The sequence below is a fragment of the Ahaetulla prasina genome, chromosome 1, assembly GCF_028640845.1.
Source record: "Ahaetulla prasina isolate Xishuangbanna chromosome 1, ASM2864084v1, whole genome shotgun sequence".
Classification (NCBI taxonomy): domain Eukaryota; kingdom Metazoa; phylum Chordata; class Lepidosauria; order Squamata; family Colubridae; genus Ahaetulla; species Ahaetulla prasina.
This window is the reverse complement of record NC_080539.1, coordinates 58,471,535-58,489,696: the sequence shown is the minus strand read 5'-3', so window position 1 is coordinate 58,489,696 and position 18,162 is coordinate 58,471,535. Positions and strand designations below refer to the sequence as shown.

General features: G+C 34.6%; 1 protein-coding gene across 1 annotated transcript in view; it reads left to right on the top strand.

Moving 5' to 3' along the window:
• USH2A (usherin) overlaps positions 1-18,162 on the top strand; it is a 587,033-nt gene that overhangs the window by 224,996 nt on the left and 343,875 nt on the right. The window contains exons 22-29 of the mRNA XM_058169610.1: positions 2,988-3,114; positions 3,346-3,447; positions 4,581-4,754; positions 5,415-5,545; positions 6,640-6,913; positions 8,245-8,448; positions 8,568-8,648; positions 11,256-11,441. Of these exons, the coding sequence (XP_058025593.1) occupies positions 2,988-3,114; positions 3,346-3,447; positions 4,581-4,754; positions 5,415-5,545; positions 6,640-6,913; positions 8,245-8,448; positions 8,568-8,648; positions 11,256-11,441 (1,279 nt within the window). The remainder of the gene's footprint in view (positions 1-2,987; positions 3,115-3,345; positions 3,448-4,580; positions 4,755-5,414; positions 5,546-6,639; positions 6,914-8,244; positions 8,449-8,567; positions 8,649-11,255; positions 11,442-18,162) is intronic.

Genomic DNA, 18,162 nt, shown 5'->3' with positions numbered 1-18,162 from the left:
TTCAAGTGCAACTTGCTTTCTACTGGATCCAGACAAGAGAAAGCTAGAGATTTCGCCAAAAATGATCAATATATAGCTATAATTTGTGTAATGTCTACTCTTGTTAATTTGTGCAGCAACTTGCTTAAGATACTTAAATGTATTTATGGATGAAAGGCTTTTACTTCAAAGCAATTTCTATTAAAGATGATTGCAGAGTTGCAAAGTAAATGGATAGTGGACTGTAGACAAATTCAGCTTTCCACATGCTACAGAAACACAGGAAGGAATACAGATCAAAACTACAGACATTGCTTCCATATTTACACTGTGTTTGGCATATGTGATTATATAATTTGAAATTGAGAACTTACATATGTGATTTTAGATAAATAACACATAATATTCCAGATTGTTGCCAAAATATATAAAGAATCACTTTTGTAGACACCTGATCTTTGGCATGCAGCATCGTTTGTAACAATTTTAACGCTAACTAAGTACACTTTGATGAGACAGCATTTAATAAAATGCTCATTAATTTCATCATTAGCAAGGGTATGCTAAGAAGTAAGCCAGTTTCTTATGTCACGCCCAATTAGCATCCCATGCTAGTAATCCCATTAGTATTGTTGAATTCACTAATGGAAAAACTAATGGGCATGCTACCAGGGCACATTAATTGGGCATGACACCAGTTCTAGTTTTAATTATTAAACTATGATAATGAAATGTGTGTTTGTAAAATATTAAAATGTTGAAATAGTGTGGAAGACAATAAAAATAGTGTATGAATAGAACATGAGCTGATTCGTAAAATGCATTATCATGGAATGGATAACTTTTCTATATATAATATATGTTTACTAAGATAGCATCAAGTTTTAAAATATCTGATGAATCAACCTAAACTACCTATGGTAGTTGTGAAGTTTTCCACTAGTGCACTGAATTAATGCTTTTGGGAAATATCACAAAGTTCTGAGCATACTATGGACTAAAGGAAACTTCACAAAGAAGACACAGATGACACCTCCCCTCCAATTAATTATATTAGAGATGCTTATAATTATTTCTGTACTTCTAGAATTTTAGATTAATGCATTTCTAGAATATTCCTAAAGATAAATAACAGCAAACTTTAAGCACAGATTTGACGATAAGTGATAGCTACAGATAATATGCTCTGTTAAATATGTTAAATATATTTTGGGCATTTCTCAGCTGCTGAAATTGTGACAACTGTAGCCCATTGCGGGATAATTTATTTTCTGCAAAAAATATAATGTAAATTTAAATTTATTGCCATTCATTTTAAATGACAAACTTTAAACTAAGAATGCTTCTGTATCAATTAAAGTAGCTTAAGGCACTCAAAAATTAATTGTATTGATTGTAAATCATTGTATTTGCTCTTTCCTGTTCTAAGGGGTATTTTTATGTTTGCATCTGTTTTTTCATAGCTTCACCAAATTTAAAATGTATGTGTATGTATGTGTGTATGTATGTACACACATACAGATCATTAGATCAAGCTGCTTGTGTAAAGGCTTATAATTATGGATGTGCTTAGAAACATTTATTTAATACCAAAAAACAAAAGTGAGATTGGATAGAAACTTAATATGAAATTCTTATATACAAATTAAGTATCACTTTCAAATGTCAAATGCTTGCTTTTGATCCATAACTAGCATCTACTAGCATCTACAAGTTAATAGGCACAATGCCATAAAGAATTCATAAATAATCTGTGGATTGTTTTATAAAAATAGTGTTAAAATATGTTGATCTTTTGTGCCTTTGGATACGGAACTAAGACCCACATTCTTTCACTTCCTACATTCATATAATCTAGTCTGCAAAATTAAAGCAAAATCAGACCTGGGAAGTATTTTGATAAAAAACCAACAGGAAGTATGAGCACTCCACACTGGACAGTGAGATTGGGGGGAAAAAATCCATCTCCATAATCACTTCCATCAACTTTAGATCTGTTGCTCTTCTTATTCCAACCCACTTTAGAGCAGGGGTCTCCAACCTTGGTCCCTTTAAGACTTGTGGACTTCAACTCCCAGAGTTCCTCTGGGAGTTGAAGTCCACAAGTCTTAAAGGAATCAAGGTTGGAGACCCCTGCTTTAGAGGATTGTTAATGTAAGGATAAAATGTTGAGAGATCCTCATATAGCCTGCGTTGAAGTTCCAAAGGAAAGATGGAACATAAATAAATAGAAAGAAATATTTTAATTACTTTTTAAAATGTGGATCACAGTTGCATCACAGTTCCTGCATGATGAGCAGGTGCTAGCTGTGTCTTGGAAGGCATTTCCACAACCTCATATAGTGTACAACTTGTACCCTCTCCTGGATTGGGAAGGCCAGTCACTCATTCTCTAGCCTCATGTGGAAGCCGGTCCAGAATGCAGTGGCAAGAACATTGATGGGCATGCCTCCACATGTCCATGTGTCATTCCTGCTCCTCAAGTTGCACTGATTACTAGTTTGCCTCTAGATGCTAGTTATAACCTATAAATCCTATATAGCATTGGGCCTGCTTATCTCAGTCTCGTGTGTGTCCTTTCAGCCAATGCGAGCCATCATATTGAGTGATCCACATTTCTTCAATTATACATATTTTGGGACCCTAGAAGCATACCTCTTCTGTCAGAATATCTGCCTAGGGCAATACAATTCTCCTTAGATCCATGTATCTCCCACCATAATGGTGTTCCGAGGAATTTAAAGACCTCATTGTTCTCCCAAAATCAGGGGTAGGGTGAATTGTGAAATGTATTTGCAAATATTTTCTATATTATTGGCCAAATTCACTATTTTGTATGTGTGTCTTAATATTATTTTTAAAATCCTTAAATTCCTATGTAAAAAAATATTGTTTCTTCTCTTATTCATATTGTATTTTATTTTGTTGGTTCTATTGTGAACTACTCAGAGTCATTCTGGAGTTGTGTGATGTTTAAATCAAAATCATAATTGTTTTAATTATTATAGGGTTCTGCTGTTTCTGTAACTCCAGAAAATGATGGTGGAAGGCAATATAATGATAACAACTGGCATCGTATAAGTGCAATAAGAAATCAAGCCTTGGGAACAATAATTATAGATGGGCAATTCTCAGGTAATGGTCTCTACAATCAATCACCCATTATTTCTAAGCTATTCTATGAATGTTTATCTTATGATTATTTTCTCTGCTCCTTATAATTTTGTATGCTTTCTACCAGGCTAGTACACTTTCCTGAGACCAGGTTTTTTTCGTCTTATAATTTGTTTTATCTGTAAAACTAAAACAGTGAATTTTTATTCAACATATTCGAGTTCATATTTAAATACAACTATTCTTTTTTAGGTTCCTCATCAGGTACAAGTGGAAGTGCCATTATAGGAGAAAATACAGGAATTTTTGTTGGAGGACTTCCAAAAGACTTTATAATTGAAAGGAAAGATATAGGTGAGAAGGGTATATTAGATGAATCTTAGAACTCATTCGAAGAATTAACAATGACATTTTTTGTTGTGTATAGCTAAGCATTACAGCGCAGATGAACTTTCCCTACCACTTCTTTACATACAAACATCTTTATCCTTTCACTAAATATCCTGAAGTTGATTTTCTGCAACTATTCTTCTTTTAGTATCTTGTAAGGTATTTATTTTTTTAAAAAAGCCTGATTTCTTCAGTACGGCTTGCTGAGATTTGTGAGTGCTAGCTCACCTACTTTATATGGAAGCATACTATTGTACTACAAAGAACAGCTTTACAGCACAGTAGCTAAAGAAATAATCACCATATAAATGTAAAGTATAAAATCCTTCACAATGTTTTTTGTTTTGTTTTGCTGCTGCAACAATATTTTGTTTGGAATCAAATCTGAAAAACTGTTACAAAGAGATAAGCGTGGAAGTGGGAAATGCCCTGCAAATGCCAGAAAAGATATAATTTGGGAAGGATTCTCTTCATTTTGAAATTCTAAATATATAATAGAGAAGGGAGATATTTGATGGTGCATATTATAACAGCAGCTAGGATTGTGTTTGCTAAAAATTGGAAAAGTGAGAAATTACCTTTGCAAAATGAAATTATTAGGAAAATAATGTAATGTGCTGAAATGAGTAAATTGACACTTGAAATAAGAGAGCAGGAAGAAAAGCAATATTATGAGATATGGGATATATTTTATCAATGGCTAGAAGGAAAGTTATCTTAGTAAAGATTAGAGAAAGAATACTATTAATTGAAATATCAAACTGAATGATTCAGAATGATAGAATGAATGATGTCACCAAATAAAACACTTACTAGTGGATATGTATACGGAATGAGAGAAATAAAGGCTATAGTCATTGGTTAATTAAAAGTTTAGATATTAAATGGAGATAATATAATTCTAGATAAATTAAGGATATCTGTAAGTTGAAGGTGCACAGGAGATATGTAACCACCCCGCCAATACACAACGATGGGATTGAAAATGCTTTTATGTTTATGTGTGTTTTAAAAAAAACCTTTTATACAAAAAAAGAGAAAGAAATTCTAGTAACTTTGCTGTTTGTTTACTTATTAATCAGGCCCAACTAAAATAGTCACAAAGGGATTTGTGGGGTGCCTCCGCGATATCTTCTTGCAAAAGATGCACCATCCCTATGAAGCCTGGGAACCTTTAAAATGGGAAAAAGCAGTAGAGCAAAGAAATGTTTATCACAATTGGGAAGGTTGTCCTACTTGCCTTGAAGATGGAGCACACTTTCTTGGGAAAGGTATAATCATATGGTAAAATTATTAGAAACAATTTTAGCTGCCTTTCTTTTTGTTTTAGATAAAAGAACATTGTTCCAACTCTGGAGGTTTTTAAGAAGAGATTGGTCAACCATTTGTCCAAAATGGTGTAGGGTTCCCTGCTTGAGCAAGGGGTTGGACTAGAAGACCTCCAAGGTCCCTTCCAACTTTGTTATTCTGTTATTATTACTTACCCTTTAGATCTGTTATTTTTGTGCATGTATTAAGTTAATGAAAACTGAAAAATCCGATATTTTTCAAAATATATAAAATTCATAAAAAAGAGAAAAAAATCATATAAAAATCAGGCAAAGCATAACTGGCTTGTAAGAACAGAGGGATGGAGACAAATGAATATGTAAAAACATCTGCCTATCTTCAGTAGTTTCTCTTTATTTTAGGAGGGTATCAGTTCTACTGAAGTTTTAAAAAATGGATATTTTTTCATGAAGATGCTAATATATGTGTGTTGCTAATATATGTGGACTGAATTACAGATTGAGTATATATATCTTAAATGTACATGCTTGAAAACCTAGATCTGCATTCCTTACAATTATAGTAATTCCGTGCATGATTCATATTAAATTTATTTTCACTTACAGTAGCTATAGTATAACATTCTTTCCTTTCTCCTTAAGGTTTCCTAGAACTCCATTCAAATATGTTTCGTGGTGGCATGGATTTTGAGATCTCCTTTATGTTTAAAACAGATCAATTCAGTGGATTACTTCTGTTCATTTACAACAAAGATGGGCCTGATTACATTGCAGTAGGTTTGTTTGTTGTTTTTGCCTGGTTGCTTTGCTTATTTGGTTTAATTGTCAATTGCTGTGCAGAGGATACAGACAATTTTTTAATGAAATCTATATATATAAAAGCAAAAACCACTCATGCCGTAATCATGAAATCTCCAGAACCGTAAAGCCTACAAACTTGAAATTTGCCACGTATGTTCCTTTTGGTTTCTAGGTGCTCACTAAGAAAGGATTTTTGAAATGACCATTAGACCATTAGTATTTCCTATATTATTTTAACACGCTCTGATGCTAATTAGTTTGACATTCTACTCCCCCTCCCAACTTGAAAATAACTCTGGAGAGAATGTGATAGCATAGGAGAGGCTTCTGAGGGGCAAGCCTGAGGGAGAGAAGGAGCTAGAAAACCTGAGGGAGAGAAGGGGATAGGATAGGGGAGGATTCTGTGGGGCAAGGCTGAGGGAGAGAAGGGGAGAGGAGAGGCTGATCATAACTACTCATTAATTTTCAAGCTGTAAGTGTCGATTTATCAAGTGATCACATAGTTTCATAGCGGAGCGTGGGTATTCAGCTAGTATTTTTATATTTTTGAATGGCCAGTTGAGGTCACTTGTTGCATAGATACGTTTTAATTCAATTTTAAATTGTAGAAATGTTGTCTCTGGCTTGTAAAAAATGAAAGGAACAGACATACATAGAGGGACAAATTGATCCCATTTCAGTTCTCTTAAGAACTGCAGACAGCTGATGGCATATATCCTGTTGAACTGACTTTGGATATTCTCATTTTATCTTAAAAATGAAATATTATGCAAAAAAGGATATACTCTACAAATTCAATCTGGGGAAAAAAATGTGTATATCTCAAAAGCTTGGATTTTGCTTTTCAAACCCAATAACCCCAGTGGAATTTTAATCTCTTGCATTGTTTTTTGTTTCTTGTCCTGGAAATTCAATACAGCCACTGAGCCTTGGAACTATATTCCTTAAAAAGCACTACACTTTTGAATGGTTTAAATTCAGATGCTAGATTGGTTTTGTTTTCCTGCAATCATCAATCTTTTTTTTTTTCTCTCTCTCTCTCTTCTGTTTTAACATCAAATGGCAGGCCAAACTGAAAAGTGGAAGTCTGATTTTCCTACTAAATAATGGCATTGTCTCCACACATGTGAATCTCTGGTTAGGACTATCTTACTGTGATGGAAAGTGGAATAAAATGATTTTGTCGAAAAGAGGATCGGTAGCTTCAGCAAAGATGAATGAATGGACAGATCATGTGATGGACCCTGATTTGGAGCAGCTATTTGTAAACTCTCCAGTCTACCTTGGAGGGACTCCATTTGAGGTCCAGGAAGCATTTAACGAGCTGGGCTTAGAACAGGGTGTGTACTACATGGAGAGTAGGAAGAGGTTGCACATCAATAACATGGTGCTCATATTTATTGGAAATGTTTGTAGCTTGACTCAAAGTTTGCATGGGGACGGGGAAGGAGAAATCAGCAAATTTCACTTTGATTTGGGTATAAATGGAAATGTATCCATGCATCTTGCATCCCCTCCTGTATTTTAAGTAATATTTAGGTAATTACTTAAATAGGACCACTTAGTATATTACATTGAATTCCATGCTACTTTTTAAAATTAAATAATTAATTATGTTTATTATACTATTATTCACACTTAGGGTTTAACCAATGCAACTAACAATAAATATTTCAAAGCTACACATATAAATAAACAATTTCTGGTGTAGAGATGTTTTGTTCAAGAATAATTTTAAATAAATTTACTTAATAATTTATAAATAATACATAATATCATATATATGCCAATTCAGAGAGCCAGTCTGGTGTAGTAATTAAAGCACCAGGCTAGAATCCCTGAGCCCCGGAGTTCAAGTCCCATCTTAGACACAAAACCTGCACAGTAATTTTAGGCCAGTCACTCTTTCTCAGCTCTAGGAAGCAGCCAAGAAGAAATCAAATCTTGCCAAGAAAACTGCAGGGATGAGAGTCCAGGTAGCTGCCAGGAGATAACACTGACTTGACATATTCGAACTCTAGAAATGTATACTTATTCTTTGCTGCAAATGTTTCTGCCTACTCCAAAGTCAGAAGGTTGGTAGATGTTACTAGGTCACCTGTAACTCTGAGAGTGAATTCTGGGCAGAATGGGCATTACATCTTTAAATGGTAGGACAGCTCGATACCTAATACAGATACAACCTTTTAGGTCCCTTGCACCTAAATATCTTGACAACATGTCAATGCCAAAATTTAGACAGTGTTCTTTAAAAAAATAAAACATAAAACTATGGGAAAATAATATGCCTAAGTAAGTAACAATGATACTCCGCACATATCCAAACTCAAGCTTCTGCTCAATTAATGCAGTTGAAATCCCGCATAAAAACATCCTCTATGATAATAAAAGAATGACTCACAAATCACATTAATTTGTATTTGTATTTGAGCTACAATTTCAAAATCAATCCTTTCGCATGTTTTTTTTTTCTGACCCTCCCCAAAAGTAGCATGAAGCAAAAATGTTATATAGTCAAACAGACATATATAGAAAGAAACATAATCTAAAGTTTAACATTTAAACTGTATAACTGTACAAATAAAATGTAAGCACTGTAAGAAGTAAAACGTGCTTCTTAATTAACAGCTGAAGCCCTTTACCTGCTGCTAATTCCCTTACTATTTGCTAGGTTTTGGAGGCTGCATGAAGGATGTTAAATTTACACGAAGTGCTGTCGTTAACTTGGCATCTGTGTCCAGCAGTGCTGTCAGAGTCAATCTGGATGGATGCCTATCAACTGACAGAGCTGTAAACTGCAGGGGAAATGACTCCATCTTAGTGTATCAAGGAAAAGAGAAACATGTATATGATAATGGTCTGCAACCATTTACAGGTACCACAGTGGCTCCTTCATTATAAGTATAGTTTTTGTTCACTTTGCAGTTATTCTATATTAATCTCTCTCTTTCTCTCTTTCTCTCTCATATTGTCTCTCCCCCTTCCTCCCTCAAGAATATTTATATCGGGTAATTGCTTCTAATGAAGGAGGATCTGTATCTAGTGCCTGGAGCCGTAGCCGCACAAGAGAATCAGGTAATTAATGTTTCTGCATAGTGTTCCCATATGAAGTCTTTATTTAGGTTGCCAATATGTCAGTATGGACATATTTAGATTGGCACTAGCAAAACACAGTAAGTAAGTAATGCAGAATTGTCCTCTAAACATTGTGAATTTTACAGCTTTGCTGGCTACAGACTGGTAACATAAAAGTAAGGGAGCCAGGATTTGGACATTCTGGGTTTTTTTTCTTTAGATTTTTATCCTAGCTTTTATTTTTCAAGGCAACAAACATACCACTATTTTTTCCTCCCGTATTTTTCCTCACAATAACCTTGTGAGGTGAGTTGGGTTGAGTGAGAGTGACTGGCCCACGGTCACACAGCAAAACCTTTACCATTACACCAAACCTTCTCCCCTTATTTGTGCCTTACACTTTTACCTTACTTTTACAGAAGTAATAACAAAATTCCATAAATGTATGTGAGATCCTTTGTTTTTTCTATCCTAACCACTGCCCAATATTGATCATATTTCTTTGGGGGCTTCTGAGTTCAATTATTCTGACAAGCAAAGTCAGAGGGGAAGCCAGATTAACAACTATGTTACTAACTTAACAACTGCAGCGATTCACTTAGTAACTGTGGCAAGAAAGGTTGTAAAATGGGGTTAAACTCATTTAATAATTGTCTTGCTTAGCAATGGAATTTTGGGATCAGATATGATCATAAGTTGACAATTACCTGTACTCAAGTTGATTAATGCATTTGTAAAAGAAAATATTACCCTCCCAATCTAAAAAGTTTAAAAAGTAATTTAAAATGAGTATTAAAGTAAGCACTAAAATCATTTAAACAAATAATTCAGAAGGGATGATTCAGAAGGGATCACAACTAATATTTGTGGAAAAGCATTTCTTCCCACAGCTGCTATCTTCTAAGTTTATTTCAAGAGGTAACAAAAGTGCGTAAGTCACAAAAGCTGATTTCAACATGTTTTTATCAAAGCAAAGGGTTTTTACTTGCAGATGTTTTGCTTATACAGCTTAATGCCACCATGTGGTCGACCATCCCAAAGTGAATAAATGCAGCCATATTTTTGTCCTAATTGTCTGACCAGAGTAAGTTAGACCATAAATTTATATTTACAGTCTGACCAGAGCACTAGCAGCTACATGTTCCCAAGGGCTAGAAAATAATTGCACTATTTAATTATTTTTTAGTCAGTTTTGTTATGTCCCCTATGAAAAGGCCATCTGCTATACAGTGCCTTACCTTGCTCAGTGATGTATTTCAGAACCGATGAAACTAATATATTTATGTAGTCATGTCAGCAATCTGATATGCTGGAAGTAGATCTGATTGCTACTTTTAGGAGGCATCATACTTGAACAACACTTTGAAAAGTTAACATATCACTTCTGTGCAGTTCCCTTCTCTCCCCATTGAAGTATTTTTAAAACAAATCTGGGCTGGGAGGCATAAAAAAAGAAATACTTAGTTAAGAAATGCTTCAGCAGCTCTAATCATTAAGACTCTTGAGTAGATATAGGCATTTATGGCAAAACCATTATGTATCATTCTGCCAGATAGTTCTTTGAGCCTTTTCTTTGTATCCTTTGTGCAGTCACCTGAGATAAAGTTGTTTCTTACTAGATTTTTACTTGATGTAGCAGTATTTAATAAGTAGATAAAGATTGTTAAAAACTAGAATATTTTACTGTGATAGCTAGGCTTCAATGAGTTAAGCTCTGACTATTCTAAATGCTTCAGTGAACGTTTGCATTAATCAATTTTCATATGGGCAGCACCTATCTGACTTTGACTAATCTCAGAAAGCTAAGCAAGATGAGACATGGATATACCATCAGGAAATATATGGTTATAGTTTAGGCAAAAAAAATGTTGAAAATATTTTGAAAGAAGGCAATGGCAAAACCCTTCCAAATTTTTTGACAGGGATATGTTCATTTGAACTTGATTTGACAAAGATTTCCCATTTATTTTGTAAAGTAAAAAAAAAAATCTCTGTTTCCGGTTGTTCTTAATTGGTCCAAAGGAAAACATTATATGCACATATAATAATTGGCCCAACACACTTTCTGTTCTCTTTGATAGACAAATTCTATGGATAATCTGGAATAAGATTAAATATTTATTCTATAGGGTTATTGTTGGGGAATGGCCCATTAAATTTTGCTCTGTTAGGAAACATTCAGAATACAAACTGTATAGGTTGAGTCTAAAACAAAATTTTAGGGAAAGAAAATTTTGGATTTCTGTTCATGGAATGTAGAATCCCACTTTATAAACATCTGATTATCATTCTTTCCTGGTAGTGTCATTATGCTGTTTGAACTATTAAATCCCACTTCCTTCTCTTTTAAGTGATGTTTCTTTGGTACCTTAACTTGAGAATGAAGAACATTACATATGTAGAGTTCTGATAGTTTTGAAATATAGCTAATGCTGAATGGCTCAAGATGTGTAGTCATATTAAATCAATGCTGGAAAGTTACAACTCTAATAAATTGTATATATGCTAATGGTGAATCTGATTTACTGCAACTATTAAAAGTGAAGAATGGAGCAATAGTCTTCTTAAGTCTGCTGTTCTCTCTGTTTCTCTTTTATTCATTCACAGTACCACAAAACGTGCTGACACTCTCAAGAATTCACAGCATAAATGGTTACAGCATTGAAGTTACATGGGATGAACCAGTTGGGGTCAAAGGTGTAATTGAAAAGTACATTTTGAAAGCTTCCAGTGAAGATGGTTCCAACATATCTGTTGTCAGTACAGAGATTTCTAATACTAGTTCATGTACAGGTATATGCCAATAAATATAGCTTTAAAACAATAATATAGAGATTAGTTTTTGTGTGTACTATTTATTGGTGAAATGATTTTCAGGAAATGCCATGTAGGGAAATGAATATCAGAGTGGCATTTCCTGAAAGTCATTTCACCAATATTTTACTTTTTTCGCCAAGGTGCCAAACATAGACTCAAATACTGCTTATTAATTGTGTGTTTGCGTTATTCGAAGAAGAACCTTGTATCAACAAGGATAGAGTGCAATAAAATCAGGGCAGAGTTAAGTAGAGAATAACTCATTTTAGTAACACTCAGGTCAAAGAGGAGAAGGACTTTGAAAGGGTAGTCTGTTTCAGATAACCATTTTTTTCAGAATTGGCTAGATATAAATAGGTTAAAGCCCAGGATTGCAGGAATTCTTTTTTTTTTCTGTTCATTTTTTTGTGTGTGAAATTCAGTTTGTTCTCATTAATGTAAATTTTGGAACCATTTTAACATTAATTCTGAGACTGCAATAGATATATATATATATATTAGAAGGCTGGCTTGCAATCCTTCATAAGTAAGGGTTATATCACAGATGCTTTTTTATTTCAGTATAATGGAACTCTATTATTGTGCTTGCTAAAACACATTTCTCTAGCATATATTTAAGCTTATTTTACATTCAAGGAATATGTCCATATAATGAAAAGGCTGCGCAATTGCCCAGGTGGTAGGGCAATTGCCCATTCCCTCTGCATTATATGATTCTGTTGTTTTCAGTGTGGAAATACTGATCTAAAAATTGCCTGTTGTAACTGGCAAATTGAGAAGAAACAATGATTACGTTGAAAAGCTGATTCTATATGATGGATCTGGAATGTCAGGTTATAACCCAGAAAAGTGTTTATTATAAAGGCAATGAAAACATAATGAGAACGATATACTGGAATGGCAGTAAATCAAGGCAAGGTTGATAGATGCGTATTGATAGAAAGTAGATTAGGTTAGATGATAGGTAGATAGATAGATAGATAGATAGATAGATAGATAGATAGATAGATAGATAGATAGATAGACAGATAGACAGATAGACAGACAGACAGATGAAACATTCGCAAGAAAACAAGCAAGCTCAGAGAGCATCAAAGACCCTGAGCTATTTCAAGCCTGAGCTATAAATATTCTGAAGATAGATTGATAGATAGATAGATAGATAGATAGATAGATAGATAGATAGATAGATAGATAGATAAATGATGGATGGATACATACATACATATTGGATAATTTCAGCAAATAAGTCTTCAAAAAGATGTCACAGGAGTCCAGAATATACTGCTTGTTTATAAAACAGTTTCTTTTAATGGATCATATTATTTTGCTTGAAAAGAAACAAGTTACAGATTACTTTTATATTTTCATATTTGCTGAAAGGGGAATAGGTTTACCCAAAAGAGTGAAATATGCTTAATGAAAGTTATTGATGCAGTTTTCTGATGAATACATAGGGCTTGCTGTATTGTCAGTAGATGACACAGTGCTGTCCCAGCTATATTAAGGATCTGAGGCATGCAGGTGGCAGAAGACTTTTTCCTTCATTTCAGTGACGCATGGAAGCTGATCCTGCATACCTGGCCCTGTTGACATGATGCTCTGGCTTGTCAGTTTAGAGACCAAAAAACATAGAAAATATAAAAGGACTCTAAAACCATGCTTGAAGCAAGTCTTGATATAAGTGAAGCAAATTAGGGAATAGCAAATAATAAATGCAGTATTTCATCACAAGACTCATTCTCAGTCCTGTGATATCTAACCAAGACTTTATTTGATCCAACATGCTGTTTCCAACAACTTTCAGCAAAATCGAAGATTTCATAAAACCAGTACCTATTGATTATTATTGCCAGTGACTCTATTAACTTTAAACCTCTTTTTTACTAAAAAAAAGTATATAGAGAGAGCAATGGACCATTCAATGTTGCACTCCCTATTTATTAGAATAGAATAGAGTAGAATTTTATTGGCCAAGTGTGATTGGACACACAAGGAATTTGTCTTGGTGCATATGCTCTCAGTGTACATAAAAGAAAAGATACGTTCATCAAGGTACAACATTTACAACACAATTGATGATCAATATATCAGTATAAATCATAAGGATTGCCAGCAACAAGTTATAGTCATACAGTCATAAGTGGAAAGAGATTGGTGATGGGAACTATGAAACGATTAATAGTAGTGCAGATTCAGTAAATAGTCTGACAGTGTTGAGGGAATTATTTGTTTAGCAGAGTGATGGCCTTCGGGAAAAAACTGTTCTTGTGTCTAGTTGTTCTGGTGTGCAGTGCTCTATAGCGTCGTTTTGAGGGTAGGAGTTGAAACAGTTTATGTCCAGGATGCGAGGGATCTGCAAATATTTTCACGGGAATACGGTATCAATCTAGTATTCATGAAGAATAAAATGCTAGATCAGCGGTCTAATATCCAGTCCTTTGGAACTGAAGAAGGAACTTTCTTTGCTGTGATTGAGTCTTCTTGAAATAATGTAGGCTTTATTCATTTGTTTTGCAGACTGGATTTCAAATTTATAAGTCACCTTGAATGTCCTTCTCAGACCAAAAATAGAATCCAATGAATCTATTTAATCTTCTGCAAGCTTATCAATATTTTTTACTTCACAATTTCTTAGACAGCTCTTAAAAATAAATGTGGCTTATATAAGGGATGGTGGTAGAAATTAGTATGTTAACTTTCTTTTGAGTAAATGTAGTAAGATAGTGTACAGCTTTAAATTTTAAGGAGCGTATTTTTGACTAGTGGGAGATTTAAAGTATATGAGGCAATTTCTTATTGATTTAGAGAGATGGCAAAACTCAAGTTAAGTTTGAAGCTTTGAAAGCATTGTGGCCAACTGAATGTTTTCCAAGGACTTTTTACTTCAGCTACTGATTATACCAGTTTTACTTGCTGTTTGCTTAAATTCTCATGAACAGACTTTTGTCAGCACAAATATTTGGAGAATGACAGTTCTGATATCTCCAAGATAATTCTGAACAAACATCAGCATTTTCTATTTATTGCTCACTCTTCCTCATTGATTGTATTCTTGGTTTAAATTGTATCAGTCATCATTTTTGGCAATCAGACAAATAGGTTTTGAAATTAAGTGACATTAAAGAAATGTACCTTATTTTCTAAACATTGGCTAGAATATAAAGAAAAACTGGACAGCTGTTCTGCAAAATGTCATTGAAGTTCCTGTAAGTTTCAAACCAAATTTGATAGGAAGGAAGGAAGGAAGGAAATAGAAGAAAGGAAGGAAGGAAAAAGAAAGAAAAAGGAAGGAAGGAAGGAAGAAAGAAAGAAAGAAAAAGAAAGGAAGGAAGGAAAAAAAGAAAAAGAAAGGAAGGAAGGAAGGAAGGAACGAAAAAGAAAGAAAGAAAGAAAGAAAGAAAGAAAGAAAGAAAGAAAGAAAGAAAGAAAAGAAAGGAAGGAAGAAAGAAAAAGAAAGGAAGGAAGGAAAAAAAGAAAAAGAAAGGAAGGAAGGAAGGAAGGAACGAAAAAGAAAGAAAGAAAGAAAGAAAGAAAGAAAGAAAGAAAGAAAGAAAGAAAGAAAGAAAGAAGAAAGAAAGAAAGACGGAGGATGCTTGGGAAGCAAAATTGGAAATCTCTGTATATAGTGGTTTATTGTCCATTATCTTAGTGGCTTAAATACCAAGTCAGTATTTAATAAAATTCTGGTATCGGTTGACATGTGCAAGCTGAGTGTGAGCTCCTGTTTCTGAAGAGAAACTTCAATGATAGGAAATCATGAACACAAGATTAATTGTAAATCTATTCCTATTGCCACACTCATATTTTAAGAACTATAACAGGTACCAAGGTTTCAGATCTTGTGCCTTCCACACAGCAACTCTCCTTCATTCTCATAACAGAGGATGGCATGAAAGACATCCTATGCAAGTGAGCAAGAAAGAGAAAAAAATAGAACATACATACATACATACACAAATTATTTAATCATTACTTGATGAACAGCCTAGAATTGGTTGGCTTCACCTATTGTACAAAGCCAGAAAAATTAAACATTGTAGTTTCATGGAACGTGTGCTCACAGCCAAAGTAATAATTTATGTAACTGTCTCTCATGGGTCTCCTCCATTAACTCATTCATAACTACACAAATATTCTTTTTGTGTGTCTCTCTCCTATCATCTGTCTGTCTGTCTGTCTGTCTGTCTTTCTGTCTGTCTGTCTGTCGTCTCTCTCTCTCTCTCTCTCTCTCTCCCATCTCTCATCTATCTATCTATCTATCTATCTATCTATCTATCTATCTATCTATCTATCTATCTATCTATCATCTATCTATCTATCATCTATCTATCATCTCTATCATCCATCCATCCATCACATAACATTCTTCCATAGCTAATAAAATGTTCTCTCATTCCTTATAAATAATCCTTCTAGATCAGGGAAGATGTGAAGCATTATTCACACTTTTATTGCATACTTTTCTGCAAATGAGTATCCGTCTGATGCCTTTTCTATGCATTTTATGAGAGAGAACCAATAACAGGAACCCTTTTCTTCTATCTTGGATTTTTTAAATTTCTTCACAATTACAAGCTTTGTGATAGACAGTTAGGCAACATACCTTGTACTGTGAAAACTACTTTGCTGTCTGTAGAACAAATGAAGAAACTTTCTGGCAACCCTTCAATATTGTCCAACAGTAGTCTGGGATATTGAGAGAATCCCTGTATCTGTGTTGTTTGATTTGTTACTGCTGTACCAGCTTCCTCGCTCCACAGATATTCGTCTTTGAACTGGTGGTTTCCATCATAAGCATTGGAGTCCCAAGTAATTGAGATGCCTACCATACTGGAGGTTACAGACTGTATCTAGTTTTTATCTCAGGATACCTATAATATGATCTGATGACATTTCCAAAACTCCCTTGCCATGATCAGATCACCCTCTAGTTCCCTTACAGTTAATTGGTGCTGCCTTCTATTGCAGAAAAGTAGGACCTTTTATATTGGTCTGCCCCAGATGGCTAATGTCATCCAGAGGACCCTGTGTTTCTCTTGAGTATCTGATGGCCAGTTTGACTGATGTTTTGGTCACTGCCTAGAATGGACATGTCACAAGGGAATTTTTCCCTTATGCCTCAAAGTGCATCACTCCCAGACTATTGGCTTTTGAAGGAACTTTGGAAAGTGAAACACCAAAAGAGACACCTAGAATACCACTGAAGGAAGATAAAGATTGAATCTGATCACAGACAAGCACACTTTAGGTATTACATTGTGATATAGTTTCCTGATGATGCCAGCTGGTCCTTCCAACAGGCAGTATCTTGAAAAAGAGGGATAGATCACAGGATCATCTGCAGATTTACTGAGAGTTGGACAATGCCTAGGTAAGTTCTAGTGAGGTTACAGAAGCAACCTTTTATGTGGTTACTGCGAGAGATTTGAAACTAACTTTGGAGGAAGTAGACAGAATCCTCAGTATTTAAAGCTGAGCATCTGTTTATTAAATCCACATCGCCCCTGGTGGGCGAGGGCCACCATGGAGGGTCACCGAGGAGATAATACATGGATGGGTCCATGCTGAAGCATCTGCTTTAACAAGAAACTGGGTATTTCTCTAAAGAATAAAGATGACCTTGATGAAGATAAGCCAGATTCTTTCCCCGAATGATGAAGCGAGAAGCACAATTCAACTCCAAAACAAGCTGGAAGAAAACAATTACGAAACCTCTGTAACGTCACAGGAGAGGAAGAAAAGCACTTTTAGACTTTTTGAGTCTGATATAGTGAGGATGACCGATCCTCAATTCCTTGAAGCAGGGCTTTTACGGAGGGGTGTTTCATTTTTAATCCTGAATGTGGTTGCACTTCTCTCCTTTAAAAAAAAATGTTTTAAATCATCTCGCAGCCCATTTGATAATCCACAAATATGTTATGTATAAGATTTTATAAATTAACAAAACAGAATGTTGCATATTTACTAAGGTTAGCTTTCCATGCTGTATACAATGTCTTTTAGATTTTCTAATAAAATAATGCTGCTTCTTATAGGAAAAATTGTAAGTAGAATTTAGGTGTGTTCATACCTAAATTCATTCATTCTCATTCTCCCTCCCCCTCTCTCCCTCTCTCTCTCTCTCTCTCTCTCTCTCTCTCTCTCACACACACACACACACAATGTGTCTGTCTATCTATCTATCTATCATTCATACTTTATATAAAGAGTTGCTCAAATTTTAGCAGTGTGAGAATTATATATAGATATACTGTATATATAAAGAGTTGCTCAAATTTTAGCAGTCTGAGGTTTCTTCTTTTGCCTGCCTTAGCAGGTTGATTGCAAAGCAATTTGCACAGCTGGTCAGGCCTGCAGGTGCTTGGAAATGTGTTAGATAGGTGACCGCCTACTAACGTGTGAGTTAATGTGGTGGACAGGGAAAATCTCAGAGGAACTGAAATTCTGTTGGTTGTTAACTCAGGTTGTGCCAATAAATCAGAAAACCATACGGCTAGGATTACTTGTATTAGAAACATTTGTTTCCTTGATAGAAAAGATTATTTTAGCTTGAAAAATACATTTTACTGTTGTTAAGGTAAAGGCTGCAAATCATATATATGTGCACTGTACTTTCTAATACTGAAAAGATAGTGGTTATTTTTGAAGTAAAAATATGGTTTGCCTTTTTTCATTTTTCATTTCCATTTTCAAC